Source organism: Sceloporus occidentalis, unplaced genomic scaffold (assembly GCF_023333645.1).
Source record: "Sceloporus occidentalis isolate IW3139 unplaced genomic scaffold, rSceOcc1.0.p SCAF_12, whole genome shotgun sequence".
Lineage (NCBI taxonomy): Eukaryota > Metazoa > Chordata > Lepidosauria > Squamata > Phrynosomatidae > Sceloporus > Sceloporus occidentalis.
This window is the reverse complement of record NW_028316992.1, coordinates 9,771,524-9,786,186: the sequence shown is the minus strand read 5'-3', so window position 1 is coordinate 9,786,186 and position 14,663 is coordinate 9,771,524. Positions and strand designations below refer to the sequence as shown.

Sequence of the window (14,663 nt, the reverse complement as noted above, 5' to 3'; positions counted from 1 at the left end):
TTGATGTATGGTGACCTCACAAATTTCATAGAGTTTTCTAAGATAAGGAATACCCAAAGGTGGTTTGCCAGTTCCTTCCTCTGAAATATTGCCTACAACACCTGGTATTTGTTGACAGTCTCCCATCATATTGGACCCTGCTTAGCTTCCAAGGTCAGATAAGATCTGGTACCCTTAGGCTACTCAGGCTGCATGAAAATAAGTATCACATACAAATTCTGCACAATTGTTTCCAGGCTCTAAAGCACATTACCCTGTATAATAATCATAGCAGAGTTCCATAGCATCCAATTCATATATTCATTGTTCTAATAAATATTTGAAATTATCACTAAACAAAAGGTGAGAAATTATTTAAAGGGATATTCTTAGTTCAAATGCATATGGTTTCTGTTTAAACCTTTAAAACAGTTTGAACTGGCAGAACATAGTATTTGGGTTCACTTGGGGAAATTGTTGCATTCTTTTTTTCCCTTCACAGTCCTCAAGATCAAAGTATTCTTTTTCATCATTCTTCATGGGAAGAAATCAATTGGAAGGATTCAAACTTCATTATTCATGCTAATAAGATCACTTAAACTGACATTTTTCGGTATCCTTTGAAGTCTTTAATGTGGCATAAAACATACAAACCTATAATATCCTACTGCTAGTACCACTACTCCATGACTTGTAATTAATTGTGTAAGCAGGGCCTAGTAACTCACTTATTCAAAGATTCCCCAGGGACCTTCCAAGATTGGTCTAAATCAGCACTTTCTTTCCTGGAGAATTTGGTTTTCTTTACCTGTTTTCCTGCATGGAATAATGTTACAACTGTCAATCTGAGTAGCCTCATTATGCATAATACATCTTATCTTACCTTGTGGGTCTGCCTTTTTGTAAGCATTCCCTGCATCCACAAAACAGGTTGCTGCGTCATGTTTACTTTGCAGTTGCATGTGGAGCTTGGCTGCCTGACAAAATGCATTTCCTGCAGCTGGAAGAGAATCCCAATGATTCAAATACCGGTATAATGATAAAAGAAGTTATTTGAATGACAAAAATACAGCAAGGTCTCCTGCACATTCATATGGTTTATTCTGTACTTGCAGCTTTGAGAGTTTCATTGGAAAATCTATTATTTGGTTCGAATTAGAAAACCATATTTTTAAAAGAACATTAGCAATGATTATTCAGTGATAAATGAACTTGTCTCTGAAATACTCTCCATACAAAACTGAAAGTGTTGTTATACACAATATGTAAAAAGAGCTTTCATTATCATCACATTAAATAAATATGAAATAGAACAATCATGTATTAAGGGATTGCAGCAGGATGACTAGACATCTTTTTCACAACTTGCTCATTCATGTAGCACTAAACTAGAAGTGAGAAGCATTCGTCTTTCCTTTTGTCATTGGACTACAAGTATCCAGAGCTCTAGCCTAGCATAGCTAATGCTGAGAAATGCAGGGAGCTTCAGTCAAACAACACCTGTATGCTTGCATGATTTCCATCTCCTCATATTACATTTTCCATACTTTTCCAATTGGGTAGAAAACTCCCTACACCTGAGATGCTAGTTCCATAAAACACCACTGCTTTTCCTTTCATAGGGTTCGAACAGACAGGCCAAAATAAAGCTGCTTCGGGTCACTTCGGAGGTAATCTGCTTAAATGCTGCATGTATCCTAAGAGGCCGGAAGCCACGCCAAAGCCACACTCCAGTCCTAAGGACTAAAGCACAGCTTTGGCACAGCTTCTGGCCTCTTGAGATGTGTGTGTCATTTAAACAGCATGCCTCCAAAGTGATCTGAAGAAGCTTTATTTTGGCCTGTCTGTTCGGGCTCGTAGTCAACCAAAACTGGTATTTATTTGATCCATAGACCTTTCTACATTCATACATAATAATAGCTATCAGCAAAAACAAAACAATGAAGCAAATTTTAGTTTAGATGGGATAAGTACAAGAAAAATATGCATATAGCTAATACTAAATTAATCAACATTTTTTTAAAAAATGAACATAACTGAATGTCATAAATATCAGCAGCTCTCTTTATGTACTGAGCAGCAATATCTCCAGCTGTCTAGTCTATTATTAACTTACTTCACAAGCCTGAATCCAAACTCCCAGTCCAAAATTCTAGCCATTTTACCACATTGGCCCTGCTAGTCACTAGGGATACCAGTTTCCTTTCTGAGAAAGAGGTGCTGAGTTTTCTCCCTATTCTCCTCCAGCTCTCCCAGACACAATTGCCCAGTCAGCATCACTGCTTTAAATCCTACTCCTCACTTTGGCTGGGCTGTTCATTTCCCTAGGTAAAGGGAAGCTAAATCCAGAGTCATGTTTATCCATTCTTTCATCCAGAATAAACTGTCTGGAGTTCTAAGATGTACCTGTAATGTGGTACAATTTGGCTGCACAGATAAAGCGAAATCTATTGTTTGCAGGGAAAGACAACCACTACACAAAATATCAGTTGCTATAAGGATATGTTTGAACCACCGAAAAACAGGGAAGACAAGCTAGCATTTGACATTAAGCTATCATACAAGTGTGAATTCTGTGGTGAAAAAGGTGGTTGGAAAATTATAACACACTTCACGTACCAGACCTAAGTTTACAGGTGACATGCAAAGCACATCAAGTATGTATGTGAGGACATTCATAGCACTTGCTTAAATGAAATGTACACATGTGCGGACTACTCTTTTAAGATAGGGATGGGCAATCTGCAGTCACAGGCCCATATGTGGTTCTTGGCCTAATTTCAAAAGCTGTAGGCAAGCAATCAGACTTCTGGCAACAATAATCCTTCATTTTCCTGAGCAGCCACAGAGTAGGAAGGAATTAGGAGAAAGATAAATAAGAGGATGGCAGAAATTAAAGAGTTAAGCTCACCAATTTTTGACTCTGACCATATCCACCATTGATGTGCCAGCCACACCTGACAGAGTACCCATGAGGGAATGTAGTTCTTGATAGAAAGAAAAAGTTGCCTCCTGCTCCAAGAGTTTACTTAAGACTAACCTAATTTAAATAATCAGCTCTGGACTCATAATCAAAAGATGGAAATGAGGGAAAGTGTCCCTGTTAAAAGTTTCTGAATCACCTCCATTTCACCTTGAGACAAGTGACTGAGTCATCAATGAACAGCAGAGTCATTATCCAGTATACAAGAAACTGAAGAGATCTTAAAATTCATTGATAGACAACCATGACTTAAGATATTTTAACTATATCCTACCTACTCTTTGCATGTATAATTAAAATGTGTTATTCAGGATAAGAATTTAATAACCCCAATTATCTTTGAACACATCAAAAAATCCTAAGGAAATCTACAAATGAAAGAGACATGTCCATACATACCACTCCAGTTTTTGGCTATCTTGAACATATTTGCCGCTCTGGTATACATTTCACATGCTTCTTCTACCCTGTTCCCTCTAGGAAAAATAGAAGGAGAAATGATGTTAGAAGAAGACCAGTATATTTCATTCTAGGAATCAATCTGGTATGCAAGCATGCTGAGAAAACATGAACAGCAAAATCATAGGACAACGAGCTTACCAGATTTTACATAAATGACTAACATAAATGTGACTTCCTGATGGCTGTTTCTGCAATGCAGAGGTGAACTATGAACTAAGTAAGGAGGTGGCATTCATCCTCTGCTCCAGTTACATGCCACAAGTGTTGTAATGGGTGTTGTGTCTCATGCATTGAATGACTGAAGAAGCCACAAAAACTCTCAGCATTTTAACTAACATAATCTTCTGATTCCCCCAGTATACATGAGCACTAAAACTGATTTTTAAAAATATTTTATTGACTTGGGCCCAATTACTAAGGAGATTATCACACCACCCTTTCCTCCCGCACTAGACGCGGGATGTAAACTTCAATAGGTGGATTTTATTGCACACATCCATGGCCAGGCAGGAGGCATCCCATACCCAATCCGGGCATCTCCTTCACCTTGCAATGAACAGGAAAATCCCATTCTTTGCAAGGTGTGGGAGAAATCCAGATTGGATGGCCTGGATTGGGTATGTGATGCTTTCTGCCTGGGCATGGAGGTATGAGATAAAATCTGCCTATTAAAGTTTACATCCCGTGTCTAGAGCGGGGGTAAAGGGCAGTGTGATAATCTCTTAAGAGACTAATAGTATAATTCTACACAATTAGTTTAGTAGGACTTACTCATAATTCAGTGTAACCAGGACTATAATCTAAAAGCATTAAGAGAGAATTTACAGAATCATTTTATTTTAAACATCTTATGTATCTAACTCTGCCCTTGTCTGCACATGCCAAAAGGTCCATTTCCCATCCATTTGGATAGTACAGCCCAAACCCTAGTTTTGGTGTGTGCAGTCCAAACAACGTCAGGCACATCCAGCACCAGAACCAGGGCATAATAAGGTTAAAATGGATTTTAAAAAGTTACTTGTTGCTCTGGATTTTATGAGACCTGGTGCCCTTTGTTTTTGTGCTGCTTCAACTGTCTGCAGGGCATCCCACTGAGCTCCCCTGCAAATCTTCTGCCATAGTGGGTCACTTTTTCTAAGGTCAGAACAATGTGCCCAGAATGTGACTATTGCTGGGCACATTGTTCTGATCTCAGAAGCGAGTGACTGGCAGCAGTGGCAGGTGCAGACTGGCCAACTAAGCGGGAGACCCATGCAGACATCTGCTGAGGCATGGAAACAGGGACCAAGGTAACAGGGCCAAGCTGGGGCAGCTGTGGGACCAGGATGCTTTGGGCTGCCCCCAGAGTTCCCCGCCTCATGCAGATAAGGTCTCTGTCTCAGGTTCAAAATGCATGACCTGCTCTACTGTTACTTGAAACAGCCTTGTATGTTGTTTTTTAAGGAGAAGGCAAAACAACTGAGCTATTTTTATGCTCATTCTGTATGGCACAGAAACCTTTCACGAACAGTTTGGCTATCTTGGGAACACTGCATAAGGGAAACATGAGAGTTGTTACCAAGTGTGTGCTCCTAAGCAGTGCCTAGCTAATTATTGTTCTGGCCCCTTTTGATAAGTATTTCATTGTCTAGCTGAGCTGATGAGATGTTCACAGTAGACATATTATTAACAGCAATCCCTCTTACAAGCTTTGCCAAATCTGAGATGTGATCTACAGAAGCAGAAGAATGAGATGGGAATAAGATTTAAAAAAAAAAAAGTCTGGAGATGATAAAAATGCAAAGTGGGATGTATGTCTGGATGAAATCTCATTTCTAAATCTAAAAACAGTTCTCTGTAAGTAGATATCTAGCACAGCAATGTCTTTGCTGCTTTTCCTTCTTTGCTTGAGTTTCGCATTCAAAGTGGCACCCTACTCCTGAAGCCTCATAGTCCATTCAGCTACATCAGGAACCTACCATTTTGTCACATGTGTAGGACTTCTCTGACAATGAAGTTTTATAAAAAAAAATCATTGCATATAATTCTCTTTGGGATTTCTTAATGTTCAGGAACACATATGTAGACATCTACATGCAGGAAGGAAATTATGTACATTCTTGGATGGGCACCAAGATCTGAATAAAGTTAGCCCTTCCCTTACGTGGGGGATCCATTCCGGATCCCACTGTGTAATGGAAATACCATGTAAACTCAATCCCCATTAGAAACAATGGGGCTCTTTCCCATGGCACACACCTGATGCGCCATGGGGTGCGCACCATGGGCGCTCACCCCATTGTTTCTTCCATGGCACAGAAGAAGCCTTTCCGTTGCAGCTTCTAGCATGACATGGGCGCACTGTACAAAAAAAATGTAGGAAGAAAGCCCAAAGTGAGGCATGCAAAAAGGAACTCCTTTGAGGACTGTAGTGCTCAGAAGCCACAGAAGGCTATCTGCTGATCACATGGACAGAGAACTGGGTAGATGAAGCAATACAATACCATATCTTGGAGAAAAGTGTGTTCTCTCAGTTGAAAGAATGAACAGGAGCATTCCATATTGTAACAATTTGTTACAGGTCTTGTTTTTGTTGAGTGCCTTCATGTTATTTCTTGTAGAAGTGTGATGTCAAGGGTGCTTTAATTGTGAGTTCCTGCATGGCAGGGGGTTGAACTAGATGGCCCTTGTGGTCTCTTCCAACACTGTGACTCTATGTGTTAAGGGGCACCAGAAAGATGACACAAGGTACTTCTCACAACTTGCTCCTGACAAAGTAGTGTCTAAGATTAGAAGACCAATAATCCTTCCTGACAAACCACTGGAACTCCTTGTTTTACACTTACACAGTTTCTTTAAAACAGAAGCTGCTGAAGAACCCCATTTGCCAATTTCCCATTGATTTTATTTTTATTGGAGAATTGATTTCTTTGTATTTCTTTATGAATGAAGTCTGAAATCATTTTATAAAAGTGTCTAATTAACAAATACATAGATAATAGTTTTTTATCCTAATTTTCTTTGGAATAATTTAAATACCCCACTGAGTAATGAGGAAAAGTAAGAATAGCCCAGGATGTGCAATCGGGTGCGCAATCCGAGTTATCATAGGTACAATTCATTTTGATTGGAGGAAAAATAATAATTCTTCCAACCCCAATCCTGGAAGGTGGCGCTTTGGAGATGGTAGATCCCAGTCTTCTCACAATCCATCCTTGAAACACCCCAGAATGCCCGTCCCTCCATCTTCTTGCCAATTGAGTACCATTAACAGTTCAGTGACAGAGCAGAAAGGTCCTCTGCTATCCAGGAAGAACTTCCATAGGTAGGTCTCCTTCTCCAGCTGCAGAATGGGAGGACTGCACTATCCAATGACCTCTGAGTCATTCTCTCAAGGACTATAGGATCGCACCCCTATAGAGTTCTCCAGTTTCCTTTGAAATGCATTGTCACTAAGGCATGCCTTACATATTGGCAAAGTCTCAATAGCAGCAGTGGTGGCTGGCTGGCAGGTCTGAAATCAATCGGGCCATGAATACATACTAGGTTTGCGGCCAAACTTTAAAGAAACTATCTGAACTCTACCCAGATAGATTAAGTACTTTGCATAGCACCTTCAAAGTTTGGGCAAAGCAGCAGACTACATTCCATTGACAACGGAGCCACCAGCTACTAGTCTACATGAGCACAAATTAATATAGCCAAATATTACTAAATACCCTCAGCCTTCCATATCCACATATTTTTATCTACAGATTCAATCATCCATGGCTTGAAAATATTATAATAATATATCAATTCCAAAAAGCAGCGATTTTGCCATTTTATATAAGAGGCACCAATTTACTATGCCATTGTATTTAATGGGACTTGAGCATCCACAGATTTTGGTATCCCTGGGATGCCCTGGAACGAAACCCCAGCGGATACTAAGGGTCCACTGTATTTACTACTCTTAGAATTCTTATCTGGCTTAATCAAAATTTGTTTAAAATTAAAATGAGCACGTTCTAGAATGTTCAACACCAACATGGATATGTTTCTTACCTCACCCTCAGTTTGCCGGCTATATCTCATTATTAGTTTTAATTTTTCTAAATTTCTTGTAATATTCTGAACCTGTTATTGTTTTTTTTTTAATAAACAAATTTAATTTAAAAAGATTTAGCTTGCTTTGGCTGGTAGTTTTAAGGATATTGTTTTTACTGCTTTTTGTTTTATTGTTTATCCTGCCTATTTTGTTTTTAATTTCACTGATTTCTTTTTAATTTGCAAGCCTCCCTGAGTTGGATTTTACCATTAAATGGGAAGATATACATGTTGAAGTAAAGTACTGTTTTGTTTTTTAAAGTAAATATACTGCACCAGAGACTTCCTAAAAACTACTAACTGCAGAACTAAATTAATGTTGTTGTTCCAACTAAATTAGATCTGTAGCTATCCTTTAAAAAGCAGAAACAAAAGCAAGCCCCACTTTCCAATTCATCTGTTAAAAAAAACAGTGACAGGGATTTATTATGACGAACTGATTAATCCTGCAATGCTGTACCCAAGAAAGTGAAAGAGGCTTTTGGGAGGGAAAATAAAAGATAATGGGCTCTTAAAACACTGTACAGTAATAATCTTATGCTCGTATTATGAAAATGAATTATAAAGCTAGCAGGGTGGCAACAATTTCAGACACACAAAGCTATAGTACAGTAATTTGTTTGGTTTTTAAAGAAAACATTACTAATTTTAAAAATCTAAATTAAAAAATCTTGTTTTGGACGCTTCTGCAAGGTGGATTTTTCCCCCCCAAGGAGAGAATCTTAGAATGAAAAGTCCCTCTGCATTTCTTGTCCTCTATCTTATATAAACAACAGAGTCATTCAGCAGAACCTCTCTCCTAGAGCTCCTACGGAAAGGAGAGGGCAGGCCCAGGCAGTAAAACGCTCTCTGAGTCAAACCCATCATGGTGAATCAATAAGAGCAGAAACAAGCTATCCTCTGGCAGCATTTTCACCTCTCTGTTCCAGACAGAAAGCACAACATCACTTTCTGCAGGGTTTAACAATGGTTTCCACATTAGTGGACCAATGTGTCTGCTCTTGGTTTCACTTCAGACTTTAATGAAGCTGTTTAGGGTGCTGAACTCACCCTCCTTACATAGGTTTAGCACCTTGAAAAGCTCTTATAAAGTCCAGATACACTGGAGCTTCCAATCGTCTCTGCACACCAGCCAGGCTCAGGCCAAGCTATTTTACTGTCTAAATACAACAGATATTATCCTGCCCACTTACCCTCCTTCTACATGGAGATATGTGACATGAATCTTACTTCCAACACTGGTAGGAGAGTCACAAGAGCAGTGGTTCTCAACCTTCCTAATGCCATGACCCTTTAATAGAGTTCCTCATGTTGTGGTGACCCCAACCATACAATTACTGTGTCTTGGTTCCTAAGACCATCAGAAATATGTATTTTCCGATGGTCTTAGGTGACCCCTGAGAAACGGTAGTTTGACACCCCCCAAAGGGGTCACAACTCACAGGTTGAGAACCGCTGCACTAGGGGATGAGGGAGGTGAGGATTGCCCTGGGTAATACTCAGAGAGGGGTGTCACCCAATGCTCTGGTAAGAAGAGGTGTTGAAATTCAGGATCTGGCAACTTTGCTGACCAGGCAAGAAAGTGAGTCTCCTCCCTTTCCCACCCAGCCAGCAGCCCCGACAGACCTAGAAAAGGCTGTTGTGCAGGGGGGGGGGGGGTGTATTAAAAATGACCCTAACTGGGTGTTAAGTATACTAGATATGCCAATGAACACTGCTGATGGGACAACTTCCTCTACTTCATCTTAAATGAGCAGAGACAACACTGGGCAGCCTGAGTGTAGTACACACCTCTCTAGCCTCTAACACCTCACTGCTGTGACCTACCCCCAGAATATGCCACCTGAACCAAATGCTTCACTCTGTCTAATGATAGGGCCCTGGACAAAGCCTCAGTCATCATTGTGAAAACATTCTTCAAGATGGGTTCTTTAAAAATGCTCTTCAGTAGTCTATCTTGATAATTGCCCCATCTAGTTTGGCTTCGAGATGAAATGTAATGGCAATGCCAGCCAGGGACACGGAACAGTACCTTATCTGTTTACTTGCTTGGTTTGCCTGGATTTTGCAGCCCACACAATCCCAAAGCCTTGGAATAAGCAACAGCAGAGTAAGTATGTCTTCACCTTTCCTTGCCACTCCACCCACCCAATTCAACCACATAAGGCCAGTTAGAATTTTTTGGCAACTTTTGCACAAATGATATATGTACTTGAACACTGGTGATGGGACACATCATACATCGGTGACATAAACAGACATGCTGGCAAAAGTGTTTAAGATTTATGGACTATATGATTGTAGCAAGTCCAGTATTACAGTACCTTATTGAATCGTTTTTTGTGGGTTTTTCGGGCTATGTGGCCATGTTCTAGAAGAGTTTCTTCCTGATGTTTCACCAGCATCTGTGGATGGCATCAGGTGAAACATCAGGAAGAAACTCTTGTAGAAGATGGCCACATAGCCCGAAAAACCCACAAAAAACTATGGATGCCGGCCATGAAAGCCTTCAACTTCACTTTACTGAATCATTTACAAAATGTCTAGACATGACCCAGCCAAACACAATTAAAGAGTATTGACAGAGATAATGTACATATTCTGGCCTTAATGTTCTGAAGCAATGTGCTTTTTAGATTAAATGAAACTCAATGAATTTAATTCACTATTTCTGAAAAAATACATTTAATTTTTTTCTTCAAGAAAAAATGCATTAGAGACCATCACAATTTGTAAATGCACCATGGCTTAAATCCATTTAGATTTTAATCCTTAGTTTTGTTTAAAAAGGATTACTGTATTTAATGTAAGAACAGTTAACATTTTGGCATACAATCTATAATTAACCATTTCTTGCCAAACGATGCCACACTAGATGCATCTTCTCTCCTCTTTCCTAAAGAACAAGCTCTTACTAATTACACCACACTACAAAGCCTATTTTGGCTCCAGTTGAGGATCTAATCTCTTTAAGTACAAAATCAGATGTGTGTCTGAATTAACAGATTAGTGAAACCAGATACAGGAAAGCTGATAATCAGAGGATAATTTCTGCAAAGTTTGCTTTATGTAAGGTATGAATCTGATCAAAATATGTCTGGTCTTCACTGAACCTCCCATAAAGAAAATGAGACAGCAGAACAGCTAAACATTTCTAGTCTTCACAAACAACTGTCAAAATGGTAACTATCTGAATGGTCTGTACCAGTTTAGGATGCCAATGGGGGGCTTTGAAAATCCTTTTATTTAAAAATGGACATGCACATAAAAAACTAATATGGTCAGAGGGTAAATGTGGCAAGACCCCTTCTCCCAGACATCTTGTTATCAACACACAGGATTTTTTGTTATGCTATGAAATAGCAAATCACACTCTCTCCGCCTCAAGGAATGGCAATGGCAAACCCATTCTGAAGAAATTGGCCAAGAAACCTGTATGATATGTCTCCATAAGTCAGAAACAACTTGAAGGCACTCAACGAAGTATGGTATTCCATTAGATGAAACTCTGCCTGCAATCTACATGGTATCATCTGGATATAAGTGGGGCCACTTCAGCTATTGCTTATAAAAACTTTGTCTTGGTCTATGATAAGCAGAGTGGGGGGTGTAAAATGGTAATGATTCCAAGCTTCTTCTTCCCTGGCCCTGGGAAGTTCCCATTAACAGAGATGAGGCTGTTAAATACCCACAGGTGGCATGAAACAGATTTTTTTTAAAAAAAGAATAGATTTTTATCCTCCCTTTTTGCACTCCCAAAGTGGCTCACAACACAAGAAAATAGAAAACAAGAACATAAAGTAACATTAAAATAACAGCAGATAAACTAGTATCAAAATACAGTGCATAAATACTGGAGCAGATACTTTTATGACTGTTCTGAAAGTCAAGAAAGAGGGAGACATATGCATTGCCCTGGCTACATCCACACTGCAGAAATCATGGAATTTGACACCACCTTAACCGCCATGGCCCAATACTATGGAATTCTGGGATTTGTAGTTGTATGAGATATTTACCCTTCTCTGTCAGAAAGCTCTAGTGCCACAACAAACTACAAAGCCCAGGATTCTGTAGCACTAAGCCATGGCAGTTAAAGTGGTGTCAAACTGGGTTGTTTCTGCCGTGCAGATGCATTCCCTGTGGAGGGTATTCCACAAGCCACAGAGCCATCGCAGAAAAAGCTCTGCCCCTGGACCAACCTAGTAATTCCCCTTGGTGGAACAGACAGCAGGCAGACGGACAATCCTACACCCTTAAATTGCAGAGGGCAGTCTGTTTGCTCTGTTGCAGCAAAATGTCTGCAGCACCCTAATGACTAACAGTTTTATTTTGGCATAAGTGTTCACAGCTCAGAAGCTGCTTTTTCACAAACATGAAGTGTTATATTCAGTCAGCAGAGAAGGAAAAAGTAGATAGCCCAAGTTATGAAATAGGAGATATCCAGTAAGCCTGTTGCATTTTTATTCTAATATATGGATGAATAAAAATGCGACAATTAGAATGAAAATGGAAGGGCAGCTATGAAGGAACTAAACTAGATCCTGAAGTGTAAAGACATATCATTGAATACTAAAGTTTGGATTGTCCATGGCATTGCATTTCCTATTTCAATGTATGGTTGTGAAAGCTGGACAGTGAAAAAGGCTGATGGAAAGAAAATCAACTCATTTGACATGTGGTGCTGGAGAAGAGTTCTATGGATACTATGGCCTGCTAAAAAACAAAGAAATGGGTCCTAGAGCAAATCAAAGCTGACTTCTCCCTAGAAGCCAAGATGACTAAACTGAGTATAGCAAGAAGACATGATTTCCTAGAAAAGACAATAATGCTTGGTGTGATATAAGGCAATAAGATAAGAGAAAGACTATATTCTAAATGGAAGGACTCAATCAAGGAAGCCACAACCATAAGTTGAAGTTGACTTTACGCAGTTAACAAAAATGCAAGATAAGGAAAGAGTGATCCATTCTTAACAGCAGTAAATTATTGCTGGGAATGATTACAGTCAGCCCTTCACATTTGCACCTTTGACTTTTTCAGATTTGATTATTCATGCATTTGACTATGTTCCCTCTAGGAATCTCTAGGTCCTCCTGTACCTCTCTATGGTCAACCTGTGCTGGAAGTTGACCTCGAAATTCCTAGAACAAAACACTTCTCTAGGCATGTGTAGATCCTCCAGTACGATTCTATGGTTAACATCCAGCAGACACTGACCACAGAGTTATGCTGAAGGACCTATAGATTTGTAGAGAGGTGTTCTCTTGGTAAAAAAATAATGGTTTTTTTTTATTTGCGGTTTTCCTATTTTTATGGGAGTTCTATACCCCTAATAACAGCAAATGTGGAGGGCCCACCGTACTTCTTCTACACCTGATCCTGGCTCTGTGCAAGGTGAAGGGCATATGCACTAACTCAGCTTTCATCAAACTGGTGACCTCCAGTTATGATGGACAACAACCCCCATGAAATCTAGCCAGCAAACTGTGATGGTTGTGCAAGCCAACTGATCTGAAGGCCAGTGAGCTCTGTAGCAAGAGCAGAAATGTGTTGGTCCTCTAGATGGCTTCCCAAAATCCTTTTAATATTGCCAAGCTGGGTGGGGCTGATGGAAATTATAGGCCACTGCATTTAGAAAGTGGAAAATTCCCCAGATCTGTTCTGTAGAAATAATACTAAGAAGCTTATGGTTGTAACAATCTGTTGCCTCAGGAACAAGAGTCCTGGGGCATCTTACAGGCTGACACTGAATGGGGCTTTAGTTTACATTTTGCCCATATATATGCAGTTGTAGCTGACATGATACATGTGACACATATACACTCCAAGACACTATGACAATGCCAAAATAACTCTGGGGATCTTAAGGACCAGAGCCAGGTTGGCGTGTGGTTTGGATGTTGGAGTACAACTCTGGAGACCAGGGTTCAATTCCCAGCTCAGCTGTGAAGCCCACTGGGTGACCTTGGGCAAGTCACACTCTCTCAGCCTCAGGGGAAAGCAATGACAAATTTTTTCTGAATATATCTTGCCAAGAAAACCCACAATAGGGTTGCCATAAGTCAGAAACATCTTGAAGGCACACAATAACAACAAAACTATTTAGATGCAACTGGTAAAATAACAGAATTCCTGGGGCAGAGAATGTCATAGATCTCTGAGCTGTGTGTTGAAATGTCACCAACCTCTTGCACAAATAAGCCACGGCAGCTGGCAGAAAAGCTGGGTAATCTCCATGTAAGAACAATGTGTATATGTGTGTCTCTCTGCTGCCTGTCGACCTATGGCAACTCCATTAATTCCATAGGGATTCCTTAGGCAAGGAATCCTCAGAGGTTTTGCCAGTTCAGTAATAATTTAGCCTACTAAAACAAGGTTGGCTATGGTTTCCCAGAGGACTTTCTCATCAGCCGCTCCTAACCTATGGAACAGCCATTCAGAGGAGATCTGTCAAATTATGAACCTTAATATTTTCAAAAAAGCCATCAAGATGGATCTCTTCCGGCAGGCCTTCCCTGACTGACTTATATTTGTACTTATATTTTTGGAACCCCAATAAGTGGTTTCTCCTTATCATATCCCATGAAGCTCTGTCATGAATATCCCAATGGTTTTAATATATTTTAAAGTTTTTCAAGTTGTTATTGTGTTAATTTTGTGGAATTTAAGCTATGGATTGTTTGGATATGGGGATAGAGGATTTAATTTATGTTACTGGTTGTTTTATGAATTCTGTGTATTATGGAATATGTTTTATGTATGTAAGCCGCCTCAATCTGCAGGGAGAGGCGAGGTACAATTATTATTGTTGTTGTTGTTATATTTCCTCCCCTTCTCAGTATATTTGGGGGGGGGGGATGTCTCAGAGCACTGAGGAGAACACTTCCCACCTCTCAGACTTACCAGGATCTATCTAGTCCAGGAAAGCTAGCGCCACCAAAAACATAACACTTGCAAAGGGGACCAGAGGAGAATTGCCCTTCCACCTGTCATAGCTGTCCTCTCTTGCCTCCACCCCACAACCTCCAGCATCACCACATACATCATCCTTTTTCAGCCTTTGCTCCCACCCCCCACCCTCCCTTTGGTGGCCTCACTCCTCTGGGCCAAACTCTATGGGGCACAATGCAAGCAGAAGCTTGAAGGTGGGGTAGCACAATAAGAGAGA

General features: G+C 40.1%; 1 protein-coding gene across 2 annotated transcripts in view; it reads right to left on the bottom strand.

Annotated features, from left to right (window-relative positions):
- LOC149305256 (beta-soluble NSF attachment protein-like) overlaps window positions 1–14,663 on the bottom strand; it is a 29,727-nt gene that overhangs the window by 13,827 nt on the left and 1,237 nt on the right. Inside the window, exons 2-3 of one of the 2 annotated variants that reach the window (XM_089477701.1) lie at window positions 3,362–3,438; window positions 863–979 (exon numbers count right to left, since the gene is read on the bottom strand). In XM_089477701.1, the coding sequence (XP_089333827.1) occupies window positions 863–979; window positions 3,362–3,438 (194 nt within the window). Of the gene's footprint in view, window positions 1–862; window positions 980–3,361; window positions 3,439–14,663 lie in introns of those variants that run through there. The other variant, XM_089477703.1, reaches the window with a different exon arrangement.